The sequence below is a fragment of the Amblyomma americanum genome, chromosome 11 (assembly GCF_052857255.1).
Source record: "Amblyomma americanum isolate KBUSLIRL-KWMA chromosome 11, ASM5285725v1, whole genome shotgun sequence".
In the NCBI taxonomy this organism is placed as follows: Eukaryota; Metazoa; Arthropoda; class Arachnida; order Ixodida; family Ixodidae; genus Amblyomma; species Amblyomma americanum.
This window is the reverse complement of record NC_135507.1, coordinates 35,445,491-35,465,494: the sequence shown is the minus strand read 5'-3', so window position 1 is coordinate 35,465,494 and position 20,004 is coordinate 35,445,491. Positions and strand designations below refer to the sequence as shown.

General features: G+C 50.1%; 1 protein-coding gene across 8 annotated transcripts in view; it reads right to left on the bottom strand.

Annotated features, from left to right (window-relative positions):
• The window catches only part of dnc (phosphodiesterase dunce), a 699,755-nt gene that overhangs the window by 379,477 nt on the left and 300,274 nt on the right, over window positions 1–20,004 (bottom strand). Inside the window, exon 1 of one of the 8 annotated variants that reach the window (XR_013309777.1) lies at window positions 580–1,288. The exons of 5 other annotated variants lie outside the window; for them this stretch is intronic. Coding sequence is in view for 2 of the 3 variants with exons in the window: in XM_077643088.1 (XP_077499214.1) it covers window positions 580–1,157 (578 nt within the window). In the remaining variant the exon portion in view is untranslated. Of the gene's footprint in view, window positions 1–579; window positions 3,467–20,004 lie in introns of those variants that run through there. 2 more of the 8 variants (XM_077643088.1, XM_077643089.1) reach the window with 2 other exon arrangements.

Genomic DNA, 20,004 nt, shown 5'->3' with positions numbered 1-20,004 from the left:
ATAGGAGCTCTGAAAAAGGTGGGAGTCTACGCGGGCACGATTAACGGTCCCGGTCAAAAAAGCAGGCGGACTCACGAGCATACAACAGGAGTTAAATCACTTCTAAGGACTTAAGAGCCCTCGTAATAGTGCAATCAACACAAGTACGCAGATACTTGAACGAAGAGGGGGATGGTCTAATTTTGTCTCCGTTCTTTTGATATTTCTTAATTCTCTCCGTAATGGGCATTTGCAAGCACACAGCCGAAAGCTGAAACCGCCGAGAGAGATATTTGCAATCGTGTTTTGGAACCCAAATTGTCGTACATATCCTCAGCGTTGGAACCAAATCGGTGACAGAGTTTACAATCCGGGCATCAGAAGAGTATCTGTTGCTCAAACCCTCTCCCCCTTTTTTTTTTTAGATATCCCAGCTCTCAGGTCAACTTAAGTATCATGTAATTGATCAATGATCAGATTTCATCCAAGGTGTACAAGGGCGCTGACAGCGATGCCATTTTTGCCGGAGCAAGTCTCCCGCCGCGAATGCACGGCATGGAAACGTCTTCAACACCCGCCACGAAAAGGACAGGCCATTACCGGAAGCCGGGGCCGTGGTGCCGCTGGTACAGCCGACGAAGGTGGATGATGTGCTGATGAGACAGCCCGAGGGCGCCGATCGTGGCGCTACGCGAACCGGGACCAGAGCCCCGGCTCTTCGGTTCCTCTCGGACGGGCGAAGGCGACTTGGACGACGGCTTCGAGTCCTCCTCTGGCGGCGCCGTTACCGTCACCGTACGCGGCGAAGACCTCACGGAGTCGCCATCATCATCTTCGGTGCCCGCCGCCACGGTGGCGGTCGACGTCGCCGCAGAAGACGACGGTTGCTGCGTCGCCGATGCCTGGGGCTTGGTGGTGGCCAGAGCTAGGCCTAACACCGACGCCGCCGTGAACACGACACCGAGAGCAGTGGACCAGGCGAGCACGAAACTGGCCGCGCTGGCCAAGACAAAGCACACGGCGCACACGACCGGCACCGAGGAGAGGGAACCGCGCAGATCCCACCACCACACGGAGGGTCCCACGGCGGCGGCGCCCAGCACCACATCCGAGCAACGTCGCGGATGTCCCAGCGCGGTCGCTGTTGCCAGGACTTTCTTGGGAGCTCCGTCTGCCATGGGCGACACGGGATGCGCGGTCGCGCTTGGCGGCCCCAGAGTATCGCGTTCTGATGACAACGCCAACGGCGGGGACGCGAACACAAGGAGGTGGCACTAAGAGCGGTCTTGGGTCGCGAGAACGACGGGAAGAACTGACTGCGAGAGTAACGCCGACTGGTGTGGGCTATGAACTAACAATACGCGAGGTTTAACAATGTTCGCGGTTCTAATACACTAAGAGTTAGCTGCTGGGGCAAAAGGGGATGAGTCATCATGACCAGAAGTCGGGAAACTTAGGGAACTGTATATTCTACCGTATTAGCCGAAGCGGAGCGTTTGAATGCAGCCGAGTTGCAAGATGACAAAACAGCTAACTTAGAAAAGTCTAAGCCTAGCGAAAGTGTGTATTATGTATATGTAGGACAGCTTGTGCCAAACGCAAAATGGCCGCCTATGTTAAGTTAACCGCCTTCCTGTGAAAAACATCGTAGACTCGTCGCACGAAAAAGACGTTAAATGAAACTCGGCAGCCTACACGGAGCAAAGCGATTTGCGAAGAGGCACTGAAGGAGTTGCTGATGAAGTATCGCCAAAGCGAAAGATGGGCTTTAAATCCGAGCCAGTGATGCAGCGGAACACGATTTTTACGCGGGCCTCTTCGAGTCACCACGTTTGCGCATGCGCGCGTCACAGCACAAGAGCAAGTATCACAAACACTGTTGGCAGCGCACCGCGCACTACTCCACAGACGTGCGATCAAACACGTGAGGCACCAAAACTGACAAGCTCCCACGGAAGTGTATCCAAGCTGAGGGAAGCGCAGGTCAGCCGACGTCGAGATCAACAACCACAAGAGGCACAGCTCCCACAAGCACCCACAGCAGTGTATCCGAGCGGCGGTCAGCTGACGTCAACTTTCTTCCGACCTCTTCGAGATTTAAATCTCTTGGCAGCTCAAGCAGTGACTGTGTGAGTAACAATAGGACAGCGCCGTCAAGCCAAAACGCCGATCTTTGTCCAGCGTTGCGCAAACGCGGCCACGTATCCTGTCTCTCCAAATGTCAGGCGTTGCAGATCGAAGGTTCGCTATCCGATGTGAGACAAGTCACTCCAACAAAGCACCAACAAAGCAACAGAGCAAGGAACTGCGAGGAAAACTTTCTACTACGCTGAGAGTGTGAGTATCCCGCGTAACGTTTTGCGCAAACTGTCACCGGGCTCTTGCCGTCCGTAACGACGCCTTCGCACCGGGACCGAGGACCATTTGAGGAACTGTGACGCTGCCAAGTTAAGGATATGGCACAGATGGGCAACTACGCCACGCGGTGACGGCAGGTACCGATGCTGACGACAGTATTACCGGATTAGGCGAACACTGCACATAAGCGTCCACTGGATGCCACACAAAATCGTAAGCTGACCACGACCAGACTACATGGCAACTCCACCGCGCTTCAAGCAGGGCCACGACGAGTCGTCAAGCACGTGAGAAATTAGTGACAGAATATCGGGCTGGCGTGAAGCAGTATCCAAGAGTAGTGTTTGAAGTGTTTGAAAAACGCCTTTGTTGCGAAATAGCTGTACACCAGTCGGAAGCGCAGCACATAGGGCGGTTGATGTTCATCGCCAGAGAGGATTCAATCTTCGCGGCGCCGACGACCACGCGAACTTCGACCACGACGTTCAGCGCAGCCTGGGGGCTTGGTGTTTCCTGCAGTCACCGTGTCGCTTTGAATGTCAGCACCATAGACACCGCGTTGTCATCGACGTAGTAGCAGGTTCTGAGTGCAGCCTAGACCAGTTAAGACACGAGGTCGGCTTGGACAACCCCGTCAGAGCAGCTACGATAATCCTCCAGGAGCAGGGTCCACCAGTGATCACGAAAACAAACAAATGAATGACGGACTCAGTAGTTGTCTTCTTTTAACCACAAGTCAGGAAGTCCCTGTCGAGTCACTGAGAGTCAACGCTGTAGACACTTCGTCGTCAATTTCCAGTCAACACCGGAGTCAAACCAGGACACGAGGTTGTGCTGGAAGCCGCACGCCCAGGGCTCTGTGGTGGCGGCGATGGCGAAACTTCTCCAGCAGGAGCTGCGGTGGGAGTAGCAGGAAGCGTTCGCGTCAACAGCGAACGAACTACGGCGCATTATCGCGAACAAAGACAGCCAGGTTTCCAAAGCGCCCACGAGCGCGCACCCTCCCCCGAGTCGACGGGTAGCACGGAGACGAACGTCGCGATCAAAACAAGGCAGCGTCGTCGAGCTCTCCTCCCGCAGGCAGCAACGGCAACACACAGACACAGAAGAGAAGGCGCGTGTGCGACTCGCTGCTCCTACGAGGGCTCGTCGCGTGGAGGGGGCGGGGGGGGGGGGGAGCGGGGGGAGCGGGCTCCACGGCCCACGACAGGGATGGAGCGAAGCGGCCCCCCAACTTTCTCTAGCTCCTGGGGCTTGCTGCTGCTGCTGCTGGCCTGGCTTCTGCGCTCTCTTGGGCGCGCGGGAGAGAGTGAAAGGGAAGAGGGTTGGTAGTGGAGGGTAGAAGGCGGCTTCTGGAGTGCGGAAGGAGAGGCCGGGGGAACGGCGACCCGCGCCGCGCCTTGGAACCGAGCCGGGACGGTGCCCCGTGGAGCTTGCTCAGCAGCGTCCCCCCCTCTACTCCACCCTCCTCTCCCAACCGCACACACGCGCGCTCAGACATACGTCCACTCTCCACCTCTCTACTCGGAGAGGATTTGAGAAAGGGCAGGCGACAAAGAGAAAGAAAAAAGCTACGCGGAACGAGCGAGAGGAAGAAAAGAGAAAAATAAAATAACAGGGGCGAGTGCCAGCCTCCAGCCCAAACTCTAGAAGAAAGAAGATAGAGAGAATAAAGAAGGAAAAAAAACGGGTAGGCGGCGGTTCCGCCGGGAAGCCCCGCTGCCGAGCCGAGGGACCTGGAACTGAGAAGCCCGGAGTCTCCTCTCCTCCACCTCCCACCACCGCCCACCGACGACTCTCTCCACGTCTACAGTGCGTGTCGCTCGTGAGCCAAGATCCCGGTCGACAGATGCCGAGTGTGCCGGCTGCAGAAGCCCCTCTGTTTCCCCTCCTCCCTTCTCTGAGCATCCTTCTGGGTCTTCCATAGTACACGCCCTCACTCTCTCTCCCTCATCTCGATTGCTAGAAGGAGCCTTTATGGTGATTCTCACTGAAACAGCGACGGGAGAGAGTGGCGTGCCGATGAGGCTTTGTTTTGACGAGAAAGTGGCGATCAGCGAACGCCACTCTTCCTGTGGTCGGAGCGAAAGAGGCATTCTGCTAAGATGTGTTCTTGCTTCCGATGTTGCTACAGCGTAATTGCGGACATCATCTGACGGAGCAGCCCGCCCAGATGACGCATCAATAGAGCCGTCTTCGGTGTGGTAGTGGAGAAACGGTTCCTGTGTCTGCGATCAAGCTCCTGTTTCCTTATCGCACTACTGTTTTCGGATCATCTGATAACAGAACAGGCCGTGCGAGAATATCTAGCGCACGCCGTAGAACGTTTCTACCTTACTGTGAGAACTACTTCCTATAGTTTCCCTCTTACTGTATTAAAAATGGAATAACTGAAATATTTAATGATCTATGGATCGGGCTCCCACTAACACAACACCTTCTTATGACTTTACACTTACTGTATTATAAATGTAGTTACTAAGATATTTAATGATTATGGGTTGATTAGTTTTTATGTTGATAGACTTCCTTAATTAGGCAGTAACAGAAAGCGCCTGCATGCAGCATGAAGTGAAAAAAAAAGATCACTAAGGTACGCGGATATTGAAATTCCGCAGCTGCGATAACCACAATGTTTAACACAGAATCGTAGGAATCTAAATCCATGCATGGTGGCTCCACAGAAAAATGAAATTATCCGTTCTTAAAGGGCTCATTTTTGACGAGAGTACGTAAAGAAGGCATGATGAGACAGAAGAAAAAAGTACTTTCCTGTGAATAATGGTGCCGAGGGCGGGGGGGGGGGGGGGGGTGATGTGAAGAAGCAGCGCTGGCGAACTTATAGAGGAAAGCAAGTCCTTTTCTTCGAGAGAATAATGGGGCTGAGGAAAGGAAGCTACTGCCCCCTTTAGGCAGGAAAAGAGGGAAGAACAGGGAACGTCTTATTCCAATCACGTCATGACCCGAGGGGAAGAATTTGCTTCCGTGCAGTTCGCGAAATACGAAACAAATTCGCAATTTACCGCTCGCAGACAGTGATGACATGGTCTCATCTTCTATTGTCGAGCACCCTTCGGTTCCCCTTTAGTCGGGACTCCGTCAGAAAAGGCTTCGAGTTTGCGAGTCTTCGCGAAAACAAAATGTTCCGATGAAACGCAAGCCCTTTTTTTGGAAGTCCATATTTCCTGGAGTATCTGCTGTAAAATGCACAACGCCTTAATGATTAAGCAAAGGCTTTCGTGAAGTTTAATTCAAAAGCGGTTTCAAAAGAATGGAATACCACCAGTGTGCTCGGTTAATAACAGGATTAAAAATTAATGTAATAAGAAACTGATCGACATAATGCTGGCGCAAGTCTTCTGAATTATGGACGCGGTATTATCGGCGATATTTGTTATTTTTTTTAAATAACTGGCGCTTTGAGGGAAAGTAATTTCCGGTAGACAGTCCACCGGTCTCAATTTTGGCTGTACTGTTTTCTGTTTGCAAAGTCCGTATCGGGTACATAGACATCACCACGTACAATCAACGTCAAATGAAGCGCGAACAAAAAAAAAACTGAAACGCGTGCACAAACAATCAATATTATTAGCGGCTGGACAGCAAATACAGGCGTGCCTTATTAACACTTTCAAAGAGCGGCCTTTACGCCATTGATGCGAAAATCAACCGCTCTAGTATTGTGCCTCCCTAGTGTATTATCTTCCACTCTTCCAGTTCATGTTTCAATCGGCGTTTCATTTGACGCTGATATTCCATACATCGCGTTGTGCATTTCGTGCTATCTTCAGCGCTGTTGAAGAAGAAAGTGTCACGTAGCCCGCGCCTATAGAAAGTCTCCAAATACGAAAAAGTTCGGCTTTTTACATGCATAACCTGCGGGATAGATACCAGGATTTAAGGCGTATTACTACCGTGAACAACGGCTTCACAGGGACGAAAATACAAACCTATTCACCCTTTGCTTTCCTCCTCCTCACGTCCAAATTTGCTTGTGCATGGCGTGGGGAAACGCGCATTTTTAACGCTAGCACTCCGCCGCAAGATGTTCCCTCAGAAAAAGGAGAGTATCGACGTAATCTCAATATTTTCATTTCGGAAACGACATCCAACTGCGAGCTATTGTAACATTTCCAAATTTAGACGATGTCGTTTCTTCCATGTGCACCCCGTCCATCATGTCTCTCTCCTTTGTCTTCCATCCTTCTGTTTAACCTCATTGTTTTTTTGTTGTTGTTTCCTTCTCTCTCTATCAGTCCAAAGTTTTATCACCCTACAGAGACATAGGCAAGACATGTGAGTAATGTATGCAAATTTATACGTAAAAAAAAGGAAAGAAAACACGAGGGGAAACGCATACGCTATACTGATGGGATTGTCAGCTGTTAGACGTGACAAATGCAACGCTATTGTGCATAAAATACAGAAACTCGAATACCCCGGATACTCCACCCTCTGCATGTCAAAGCTCTCGAATGGACCTAAAATAGGAGACGAAACTGGAAGTTCTCACATTCTTCATACAATTAGGCACATGTACTCCTCATTTATGCGCAGGTACTGCGTTCGCGGCGACGAGTACCGCAACGCTGTCGGACAGCCCGAGCTGCGCACTTCGCAGTTCAATTCCTGTCCGTAGCTAGAGCGAGCATCTTTTAGAGCCCTAAGTCTTAACGCGAAGGTTCCCGGGAAAGACGCAGTAGTTTTTATTGCCAGAGAGAGTCCCCAGCGAACACGAAAGTCGGCGGCCCGCGTGCTTTCTCCGGAGCAGCGCCCGCGTTGTAAAGACAAGACATGTAAAAGGAACGGCACGCAAAAGCCACAGCTAGACTTCGAGGGGAAAGAGAAAACGCAAAAAAGGGGCGAAGAACTGGAATGAAAGTCATAAAACAACCCCGCCGGCACTCTTGGCGAAGAAGCGCCCACAAAAGTCACGACCCTCAACGAGCAGTGACTCAGCAAGGAGCCGCTGGGTTCGACACCAAACGTCCCGCCCTACTAAGCGGCTGGCACCATGCAACTACGAGTACGACCTAGGCATGGAGTGGAATGCATATGACAGGTTCTCTCAGATCATGCATGACATTTTATCAATATTCCTCTAGAGAAAAGTGTACAACAGCTGTATCTTACCTTACCTTACCTTCCCTTACGGCGCGGTTCAGGTGTCCGTCGATATACGAGACAGATACTGCGCCATTTCCTTTCCCCCAAAACCAATTATTATTATTATTAACAGGTGTATCTTGCCGGTACTCACCTACGGGGCAGAAACGTGGCGGCTAATGAAAAGGGTCCAGCTTAAGTTAAGGACAACGCAGCGAGCCATGGAAAGAAAAATGATAGGTGTAACGTTAAGAGACCGGAAGCGGGCAGATTGGGTGAGGGAACGAACGCGTGTTATTGACATCCTAGTCAAAATTAAGAAATGGGCTTGGGCAGGCAGGTAATGCGAAGGCAAGATAACCGCTAGTCCTTAAGGAGTAACGGAGTGATTCCAAGAGAAGGCAAGCGTAGCAGGGGGCGGCAGAAGGCTAGGTGTGCGGATGAGATTAAGAAGTTTGCAGGCATAGGGTGGGCGCAGCTGCCAAAAAACAGGGTTAATTGGAGAGACATGGGAGAGGCCTTTGCCCTGTAGTGGGTGTAGTCACGATGATGATGATGCTGATGATGCTTACGGGAACTGCACGGAGGGGTGGGGGGAGGAGGGTCTGAAATAAGGCGTTGTCAACCTCTCTAGAACATAGCTGTTGGCCTGTTATCTAGTCTCCAAGCGTTGGTTTTCTCGACATTCAATTGCACCAAGCTAGCGCTCATACCACGCATGTAATCGTGATTAAGTTTCTGTTATCTACAGGGAACCGCGGACGAATGGGGCATGGGTTCTTATTCAAGCCTCGTGGAGGGTTTATTCATTACAGTGAAAGTCATTATTCAGAACCCTCCCCGGTGAACTCACACCGTAGACTTTTCATATCCAGTCACGTGACCATCGCGTGACCGGCACCACCTTTGTGTGACCAGTGTCAGGCAAGTCACACAACTGTAGGTCTCAGCCATTAGCAAAATACTGGCAGCAGCAGCATATAGATAGCTTTCGCTGAGTTTAGCGCGTTATAGAGAGCGTAAGCACTGGGTAAATAATTTCTATCTTCAGTTTTCCTGTTAACGCCTGTTTCTATTACTGACGGCGCCGCGATTAACGTGTCCGCAAGTTTAATACAGGTGGAAGTCCCCTACAGAGTTATTGCGGTGATAAAAAAAAGTACGCATGCTTGAACTCAACGAGGTTCCGCCAGTGATATCATTCACTTCGAACTTCATCAAGGGACTCGCCACCCTTTTACCACTTTCTCCACCCTACATTACGCAGAAGTCTGACAATAGCCTCGAGGGGCCGTATAACGATGTTTCCGGGGGCGGCGCTGGACCCACGTCGACTCAACTTCACACCTGTCGCCTCTTATAATGTGTCCGCGATAAAAGAGAGTCCCCGGTATAACGAAAGCAAAACTTCCAGTCCCTCCATCGACGAGAACGGCCACGAGCAAGTGAGTGCGTAAAAGTGGAGAGACCTCACTAGGTAAGAAGGCGAGCTTTTCCGCTTTGCATAGTAGCTGTGCGGCGAAGCCACCCTAAAGTGCGCAATTTCCATCGACAACGAAGAGCGCCTCCGGCTCATTGACGAGCCAGGCGAGCGGGGCGTCAAGCGAGAGCCCATCAGCCTCCGCTCGTAAGAGAAGGCGCGCCTAACTTTGAAAATGCCCCCAAGAGGCGGAAAGAAAGATAGAAAAGAAAGACGGAAAGAAAGAACTACCACCAACAACGAAGGAACGAAGACAAGAGAAAGAAAGAACGGAACAAAGAAACACCGCCGTCAACCAACGAAAGAAGGCACCAGAGAGAAAGAAAATACATAAATAACGAATAAAAAGACAACAAAGGATAGAAAAAAACAGAACCATCATCAACAAGGAATGAACGAAGATGCGAGAAACGCTAGGACTAAGACGAAGAAAGGAAAGAGCGGAATAGAAAAAGAAAAGGAAAACATCCAGAGTGCTGAACTTTAATATTTTTTTTTTGAAAGCGGAGAAGAGAAGGTAATCCTCCGTGGAAGCAATATCTGGACGACTCCTCGAGCTAGGGCTCAACATTTATTTTTATTCTGCATAGCGTCGTATAAGCGTTCCACTTCCTTTTTGAAGGAACGAACGCATTATGCCGTCCACTCGACGGCAGAATGATAAAACGAAGTAGAAACTTAAGGGGAGCGGAATACTGCTTGCCGCGCTAAAGTCTAAAATTTCGAGTTTGAAAGACGAGACCGCCAAGCCGGTGACGGAGCATCGAACTGTACTTCAACGGCGGTATTCGAATTAGTGCTGTTGTGTAAGAAACGAAGACTTGTAGGGGACAGCTGTTTTATAAAACTTCTGCGGCGGTCCGCGCGAGAATAAGAGCACAAAAAGAACCCAATTAAAACAAACACTGCAATACAGGAGTAACCGTTAGTAAACATTAGTCATTCTTGCGCAATCAAACTGAGGTTCTCTAATTCCCTGATTCTTAACTGAACCAGGGAATAAGAACCTTAATTTGATTCCGTCTAATTCCCTGGTTAAGTTAAGGGAGTAATTACTCGTCTGCATCCACCTGAGAGAAGCATTACGTCAACATCTGTACAGCTTTCTCAGAAACTTCGCAGTTCAAGGAAAACTCGCCCCGGTCCGGGGCTCGAACCCGGGACCCGTTTCGGGTTGTTAATGAATTCGGCCTTGGACTGGCAAGTGCTAGCCATCCTGGTTAGCTTAATTGGCTAAACAACTACCCTAGACTGGCGATGGTACCATGTTCGATGACCGGACAAGGACGACTTCGTCTTAAACTGCTATGTATCTACCGAAGCTATATAGCATTTAATTATAGCCGTACGGATCAGCTCGGCTGGATTCTAATGAGTAGTTACTTCTTTAATTGAAGTTACTCCACCTTGGGAGATTATGCTAAATACATTTGACTTACTGGTTTTGTGTCCCAAATGAAAGGCTCGGTAATAGGGCGCATTCCGTAAGTAGTCAAGGGGATAACGTTTAGCTGAGTTGAGCTGAGCCCGGATAAATGTGTAAAAAGAAGTGATAGGCGCACCGGTGACGGGCTGTAAAGCAGCAGCATGAATTGAAAGAAATTACGTATATATTCTAGCTGGAAAAAAAATAGGACAAATCGAACAATAGGAGCAATAGGAGGAGCAGGTAACGTGTGGAGAGCAGGTAACCGATTGTTCAATAGAATAACAGAATTGGTTTCAATGGAAGCGCGCGCGCACGCGCACGCACGCGCACGCGCACGCACGCACGCACGCACGCACGCACGCACACACACACACACACACACACACACACACACACACACACACACACACACACACACACACACACACACACACACACACACACACACACACACACACACACACACACACACACACACACACACACACACACACACACACACACACACACACACACACACACCCCTCCTCCTCATCATCATCATCAGCGTGACTAACTCTCAAGGGAACGAAACCTTACATCCGGGTGCAGCACGCAGTCAAGCTGAGCTTCAACTTGATGATGATGATGATTACGACGAGCTGTAATAACGACATGCTGGCCACCTGTATTCGTAGTTACGCAATACGCACAGGCTGCGAACAACTGAGATGTTTTCTTCCCGCGATATTTTCCTTTCTCACAACAGGTGCGCCTCGCGTTACCAATATGACAAAATAAGGAAGTACGAAAACATATGCAGCAGGCAACACGGATGAGAAAGGGTAGATGCGCCGAGTAGTGGCGCGCGCATGTGCAACAGACGCATCTCCGTTCGAATTCCACTATCTTCTTTACGCAATAACGCGTATTGCATTCGCTGACTCAGCCGCATCTGAGATGTAACAAAACGTACACCAATATCCGCGCGGTGTAGAAAGAAAAAAGCTATGAATAAAAGATCGAAAGGACCATACGTGAACACGAAGGGGTAACTAAAGTGATAGTACGCAGAAGGCAACCTATAGGAAAACGTGAAGAAAAAAAATACGCGGCGAGGATTTTGCCATATGCAGAGGAACCCTGCTTCGATTCGAGGTATGGGTGCCCCGTAACTCTGTTTTTTTGCGTGTACAAATATAATAAAAACAGCTCTCTTCGTGTTCCTTCGATTCGAAAAACACGTGGTAAAAACGAAACCAGGAAAAAGGCCTTCCAGGTTCCGAGAACTCTTGATCTAATTCCACGCGATCTTGTGCACCGATATTCAGTGCTCTGCCTTGGTTGGAGGAAGCAATAAGGTATACGTGAATACTGTGCGAGATTGGCAGCACATGCAGTTCTGAAACGAAATATAAATGGATTACAACTGAGATCGTGAGCTCGAAATCGACTCCCTCTGGTCCTATACGGCCACCGTCGTGTTTGGATTCTCGCGGGAGATTTTCGCGTTAGATCTGCGCAGGAGAGGAGCGCGCCTACGCCCCGAGAAGCTTTAGGAGATGAAGAGGTGGCCCGCCGCGGTGGCTCAGTGGTTAGGCCGTTCGGCTACTGATCCGGAGTCCCCGGGTTCGAACCCGACCGCGGCGGCCGCGTTTGGATGGAGGTGAAACGCAAAAGGCGCACGTGTGCTGTGCGATATCCGCGCACGTTAAAGGTCCCCAGGTGGTCGCAATGATTCCGGAGCCCTCCACTACAGCATCTATTTCTTCTTTTCTTCTATCTCTCCCTCCTGTATCCCTTCCCTTACGGCGCGGTTCAGGTCTCCACCGAGTTGCGAGACAGATACTGCGCCATTTCCTTTCCCCAAAAACCAATTATTATTATATTTTTTTCAGAGGAATAGGAGACAGTCGCTAGGAGTCTTTCCAATTACCGGATGGAGCTTAGAGCGCTCATAACCACTTAGACGTTACGCTTTAACCTGCACATATGGTGGCAGGAATTGGGGAAAGCAGAAGGAAGTCTGGAGCGAGCCGCGCTTTTCCCATCGAGAAGGCTTTTCAGATGAACCGTAAAGTTTATTGTTGTACTTCGTATTCTGGAAAGACAATCAAAGAGGAAATATATATTTTATTGAATGCTCCTTGTACTTCCAACAGCCGTTGGGGAGCAAATGAATGCGAGGTATATTTATACGCCTTCCATTGACCGAACCCCCTTCCCCCCCCAAAGACTTCTCCCATTTAAGGCAAACATAAATCGCAATCACAAGGACCACGTGACCTCACAGACCACATTCTGGAGAACAACTCTGCATAACGTTTTAACTTGCGTTAGGCTCAGTACGGCCCACAGCTGTACGCCATACTGAGCCTATCACCGAGCTGCTTATGCAGCTGCTTAGTTTTCTTTGCAGCTTGTGTTAAAAATGTAAGGCTGTTACTTGTGCAGCTGCTCATTTGCTTTGCAGCTTGCAGAAAGAATGCGGTGAACAATACAAAAATCAGTTGAACGCCTAGCGGGAATTAATAAGTTATCAAAACTAAAAAGGTTATCGGCGACGTCCGCAGTGAAAACGCACACGTCGCAGTGCACAGAAAACCACATGAGGTCACAAAGCGAAGTAACGATAAGTCGCATTATTTAAGCCTTCGAAAGAGGGCAATGACTTCCGGAAGTTGAGTGCCTTTAGGTCACCACGGACGTCATCCAGAGGCCTGTGGAAACAGCGCGCGACGACTGCTCTTGCCACCATCTGAGCCCGGTGAAGACTTTCCTTCCCCATATAGCCCCCCCCCCCCCCCCACCCCCCCGAGTCGCGGCCCTGGCATGCTCGGAATCCCCCTCATTAGATGCGGGCCGGTCGCCGCGTCAGTCAGCCGTCGAACGGATTATCTTGGTCGCAGTCACTTAGAAGATGCGGGAGGTAGCTCTGCAGCGGCGGTGGGGCTCGGGTAGGGGGGGGGGGGGGTTCTTCCGGGAAAGGTGAAAGTATGGGGGCATCCACAGGACCAAACGACATATGATTAAGGCGGCGATGAAGTTTGTCGGTTGCTGTAGGACAAGGCACTGCGAATCTGCCCTCGCTCGGAAACAAGTAGCTCACACATGATAGCAATATAAAATGGAACGCTCAGTTTGCAGACAGAAAATTTTGTTTCTATATTCGCCCTGAAGCTAAAAATACCTTGTCAGTATGACCCCTCGAGAGGAAAGCTGTAAATAAATGTGCTTGTCGAACCAAATTAAGGAGTAACCATTGGTTGGAGGCCCGCAACGTCTTGGTATTCGTGTTGGTATTCGCTGTCTGTTGTAGCCGAACCTTATGTTATCTGATTTCATCGCCCTACGCGAATGGTGTAGAACTTTGTGAAAGGCACGCCGGTCCCAACGATTAGTCTGGAACATTCGACAACTGCTATATAACTGCCGACGCGCTTGACCCGCGGATCAGATTTTCGACGATCGCCGACCGTGCTCGCCGCTACCGTTGTGCTGTAAGTGTAGCCTCTTTTTGTGGGCACAGGTACCTGTGCCCACAACGTTCGCCCAGTAAAAGTTAGTTTTGTCTTTCGCAGTATTGCTACTGTGTTCTTCAACGTCACCACCACGTGACATCTGGTGGAGGTGCTTCTTTTTTGTTTTGTTCATGTACCGGACGCCCCCGACAAGCCGCGATCCAAGCGCGGACGGCAAAGAGAACACCAACGTATAGTCCCGGACAATCGAGCAAGCCGCCGTCGAGTCGTGACGTCGAGTTCAAGTGGGAAACGCCGCAGGCCGACGCATTTCAAGAACTCAAACGATGCATGCAGTCGCCGCCCGTACTTCCGCGCTTCGACGAGCACGCAGATACCGAAATCCACACGGACGCCAGTAGCCTAGGCCTTGGTGCCGTCCTAGTCCAGAGAAAAGATGGGCATGCACACGTGATAGCTTACGCTAGCCGGTCGTTATCAAAAGTGGAAGGCAATTATTCTACAACCGAAAAGGAATGCCTCGCCATCGTTTGGGCCACAGCGAAATTTCGCCCTTACCTATATGGCAGGCCATTCAAAGTGGTCATCGACCATCACGCATTGTGTTGGCTAGCTAACTTAAAGGACCCTTCAGGACGGCTGGCACGGTGGAGCCTCAGACTACAAGAATACGACATCACTGTAACCTACAAGTCCGGACGAAAACACTCAGATGCTGATTGCCTATCACGCGCACCCATTGACCCGCCGCCGCAAGATGACGAGGATGACGACGCCTACCTTGGAATAATAAGCGCGGAAGACTTCGGCGAACAGCAACGAGGAGACCCAAACTAAAAGCCCTAGTCGATTATTTGGAAGGGCACACCGACGTTGTCCCTAGGGCATTTAAGCGTGGTCTTCGTTCACGCTTCAAAACAACCTACTCGTGAAGAAGAACTTCTCACCAGTCCGCGCCAACTATCTTCTTGTTGTTCCGTCGGCGCTGCGTCCAGAAGTACTGCACGCCCTACATGACGATCCGACCGCTGGGCACCTCGGTTTCTCCCGGAAGCTATCAAGGATACAAGAAAGATATTACTGGCCGCACCTAACCGCCGATGTCGCCCGTTACGTCAAGACATGCCGAGACTGTCAGCGACGCAAGACACTACCGACAAGGCCAGCGGGATTACTACAGCCGATCAAGCCTCCTTACCGACGTTTTCAGCAGATCGGGATGGACTTGTTGGGACCGTTTCCGACACCAACTTCAGGAAATAAGTGGATCGTCGTGGCGACGGACTATCTCACCCGCTTCGCTGAAACTAAAGCTCTGCCGAAAGGCAGCGCAGCCGAAGTGGCGAAATTTTTCGTCGAGAACATCCTGCTGCGACATGGTGCTCCAGAAGTCCTCATCACCGACAGAAGAACGGCTTTTACAGCAGAGCTCACGCAAGCCATTCTGCAATACAGCCAGACAAGACACAGGAGGAAAACTGCCTACCATCCGCAGACGAATGGTCTCACGGAGCGCCTGAGCAAGACCCTCGCCAACATGCTAGCAATGTACGTCGACGTCGAGCACAAGACATGGGATGCGGTCCTGCCGTACGTAACATTCGCTTACAACACGGCGGTGCAAGAAACAACACAGATCACGCCATTTAAGTTGGTTTACGGCAGCAACCCGACGACGACGCTCAACGCCATACTGCCGCACGTCACTGACGAGGAAAATCTTGACGTCGCTACCTATCTCAAGCGCGCCGAAGAAGCTCGACCGCTCGCCCGCCTACGGATCAAGAACCAGCAGCGTATCGACAGCCGACACTACAACCTGCGACGACGCTTCAAGTACCAGCCCGGCGACCGTGTTTGGGTATGGACCCCGATACGCTGACGAGGACTGAGTGAGAAACTATTGCGACCCTATTTCGGACCTTTGAAGGTCACTCGACGTATTGGCTCACTGGACTATGAGGTCGTGCCAGACGGCATTTCGCATTCACAGCGGCGCCGCGCACGATCTGAAGTGGTCCACGTGGTGCGCCTTAAACCCTATTACGGACGCTGACGAACTTCCTTATTTTTGTTGTTTTCTTTGCTACGAGTGCTTTTCTTTATTTCGTTTGTTTGCAGCATCGGGTCCATGCTTTTCAAGAGGGGGGGGTAATGACACGTGTACTTATCTTTATCGGGCGACCACGTTTCGCCGCCTAACAAGTGTTATCGCACAGCCCGGGACGCGCCTGCATCTATCCGAAGTTTCTGGCAAGTCATCGATGCTTCTGTTCGCTGTCTGTTGTAGACGAACCTTATGTTATCTGATTTCATCGCCCGACGCGAATGGTGTAGAACTTTGTGGAAGGCACGCGGGTCCCAACGATTAGTCTGGAACATTCGACGACTGCTATATAACAGCCGACGCGCTTGACCCGCGGATCAGATTTTCGACGATCGCCGACCGTGTTCGCCGCTATTCATTGTATATAGAGTGTTGGCCTGTTCCGTTTCTGTTTGTATCTGTGCATATTGGTGACTAGTTTGCGCATATTTTGCTTCTTTTTGAAATTACATTATGTACTGTTCGTGACTGCCAGTGTTCTTATGTAAATGTGGTCTGGTGTACCAATAAATTCTCTTTATACCGTTGTGCTGTAAGTGTAGCCTCTTTTGTGGGCACAGGTTCGCCCAATAAAAGTTAGTTTTGTCTTTCACGGCATTGCTACTGTGTTCTTCAATGTCACCACCACGTGACAATATCAAGTGATCGAAATTAATTCGGAGCGCTCCAGCCGCATCTGTCACTTAGTCAAGACGCCGGTTCGAAGCGTTAAATCCCGCATACTATAGCACTACCGCCTCGACAAATTTTCATGTCGAAAAGTTCGCCGAAAGACGGAGGTTCCCCCTCAACCCTTCACTTTGTTTTGTGTTTGTCAAGAATGCAATCTTCTCGCCTTCCCTGTGCCGTTAAAGCCACGCGTTGGAGTTATTCTAACCTATTGATGCTAAGCGACCTATATGTAGGACACCGCCTTTCTGCGCAGCAATTCCAAAAAGTTTATTGTGAAAGGCTTGTTTAAAAAAGTTCATTCTGAAAGTTCCCGGGTTCGAACCCAACCGCGGAGGCTGTGTTTTTATGGAGGAAAAACGCTAAGGCGCCCGTGTGCTGTGCGAAGTCAGTGCACGTTAAAGATCCCCAGGTGGTCGAAATTAATCACGAGCCCTCCACTACGGCACCTATTTCTTCCTTTCTTCTTTCACTCCCTCCCTTATCCCTTCCCTTACGGCGCGGTTCAGGTGTCCGCCGATGTATGCGACAGATACTGCGCCATTTACTTTCCCCCAAAACCAATTATTATTATTATGAAAGGCTTGCGCCCGCTAGCGCCGGTTTAAGAGGGTCGATATTTTTGCTGTGCAAGGATTGTGTTGTGTGTGTTCAGTTTTGTGCATCGTGCGCCGTTCAGAAAGGGCGACCAGTCTTCTCTGGACGTCGTTTTTGAAATTCGACCCCAAGGACTTCTTAGTAGTTCCTAGTCGCAAGAAAAACGATTTTTTTGCGCACTGTCAGTTGAAAGCCACCGCGCATGATAAGAAATGTGATTTCAAAGTCGATTGCAAATGTTTGAAGCTTTACAGCACGTAACAGGCGGAGAATTTGGATAGTATCCCATAATGTAGGAAGGATCAAGTGTCGGTGCTGAGAAAAAACTTCCACCAATAAAAGAATGATTATCAATTGTGAAGTGAACATTTCCCATCGACAAATATTTGATTTTTTTTTAGATTTCCGAAGTTTCGGCACACATGGGCTCAATTAGCAAAACATGTAGATGGGCTAGACGGTGAATAACTTATTTTATGAATTAAAAAATAGCGCAGAAAGACGTGCTCACGAAAATGCGGAGAAAGACCCCGACGCAGAGCTATCATTGTCTTTTCGTGAGTGTTTGACATCGTTTTGACACCCTTCACACCAGAGCAAGTCCATCATGCGGCTACTGCTGTAAAAATAACAAGAAAATGACCCAAGGAGAACTGGAGGGCGGGGAAAAGGGTGAGCTTATTTCGGCCCCGCCGTGTCGTCGAATGACGCTAGCGGCGTCAGTGGCGGCTTCGCTAGCGACGAGGAGCGAGCTGCTGCTCGTAGCGCTGAGCACTGTGGCGATAGCGCCAGCGGCAGCGACTCTGTCAACTCGCGCGACGCTGGCAGTTCGTCAGAAACATGGAGGTGCAGGTTCTTTACATGCACCCTTCTTCCCTCCTCCCTCGTTGCCCCTCTCCCCACACCAGCCTTTTCAAACTCACTTCGCAGAGTAGCACCCTGCTCTGAATTGGAGCAGCAACAGAGACAGCAACATAGCAGCAACAGCGAGCTCAGCAGCTCAAAAAAAAGTTGATCACTGCGGCTACCCCCATTGGAGGAAGGCGAAAGCATTTACGCCTCTTCGACACTCGTCGCATCTCTTTGCACCTCTTTGAGTCCACTGACGTTTGCTCTTAATTAACTTTTTAATCTGCCAATGAGACTTTTTGTTCAATTAATTATCACCAATCAAGCACATTTCAATCCATTTCAAACTTTATTTTCACTTATTTGCCTATTGTCCACTATTTTGCCGTCCACGGCTGTTTTCCCGTCCACTTACTATATAGACGTCCGCGCTATTTCGACGATTTTGACATTACTGGCTCTAATTAATCAACCGGTCATCGTATTGACATCAAATTCTTTGCGCGTCATCCTCACATCGTACTCTATTGATCACGACCATTCGTTTGATGTTAACTCTTCAAAACGTCACAATCGTTGCGGGCACGCTTTGGTGACACGACTCCGTCGACATAGCCTAGAAATGCTTTCGCATTAATAACGACAACAATCGCAACATTGCAAACAATAGCAATAGCGGCAGCGACTGCAAGAGCAATTTTAGCAGCTAGAGCAGCAGCAGCAATTAGAAGATCAGAAACACTAGCGACACCAACCACATGAGGAGCTTCAAAAGCTAAAGCAAAAGCAGTCCTCACACGAGCAACAATAGCAGCAGTAGTAGCTTCAGCAGCAACGGCAACAGCAACTAAGACACCAGCAGAAACAGCAGCAGTAACATCCTAAACCACAGCACCAACTATAAAGCAACACCAGCCGTGACAAGGACGGCATCAGCAACCGCAGCAACCGCCACAGCAACTACGGGAGCAGGCAGCTAAAAGCGAAGCCAGCAGACAGCTCGCGGGGGACCCGTTACGTCACCGCAGAGGTGAAAGATCGTTGAAAGCAAAGCGCCGTATGCCAGATCGCTGGAAATGTTGAGAATAAATGCGAGGCGGATGCAAAGAAGAGATAAAGAAGGAAGATATGCGGAAACGACGGTGCGTGCCGCTGGCATGGTATTTATAAACGCACGCTAGGTGGCCCGGCAAGGTGCGGGGCGCGGTGTCTTGGCTTGAGCGCGGCCGCTCCCGAAAGGCGGCCAGCGCTTCATACACCAGATCCCCGGCGCAGCATGGAGAGAAAATGTTGAAAAACGGCGTTAACAAAAAATAAGAGAAGGAAAATAGAAAAGAGAGACGTCAGATGCGGACGCACTAAGAGTCTTTTTAGCACGCGCGCGCTACCACGTCGGCAGATTTGTCATCGCTAGTGGCCGGCGGTTGGCACGTGATTGTGACCCCGGAGCGGGCCGTGCGCAGCACGCATTGCGAGTTGCGATGTATACGCAATGGTTTGGTAACCACGGAGGAGCTGAATTATATGCGCACAAACACTTTTCTCCGCCAGTGAAAAACGAGTCGTGGTGGCGAGTCACGAAAGTGGGTGGTATATTCTTAAAGCACACTCTGAACAGGCACGAATACGCCTATGTGGGAGCAAGCCGACCTCTTGCGCACTCAGTTTTATAAAAGAGAAAGCGCTAGAGGACAACTTACTTCCATTTTGCACCTTTCTGCTGAGCGCGTAGCTTGCGTTGTCTTGGAGTTCAGAGATGAAAGGCAGTGACCGCGAAAACACAAGAGGTTGATTCACTGATGAGAACCGTGGCGAAACCGACGTCGAAACTAAAGTCAGAGCTGAAACCGAAACTATCCGAAACTTTTCGGAATTATCCGTCCGAACGGCATCCAGAACTCCCGCCCCAGAACTCCGGGTGAGATTGGAAGCCAGTGCCGCAACAAATTGAGCAGCTTACTTTCCTGAA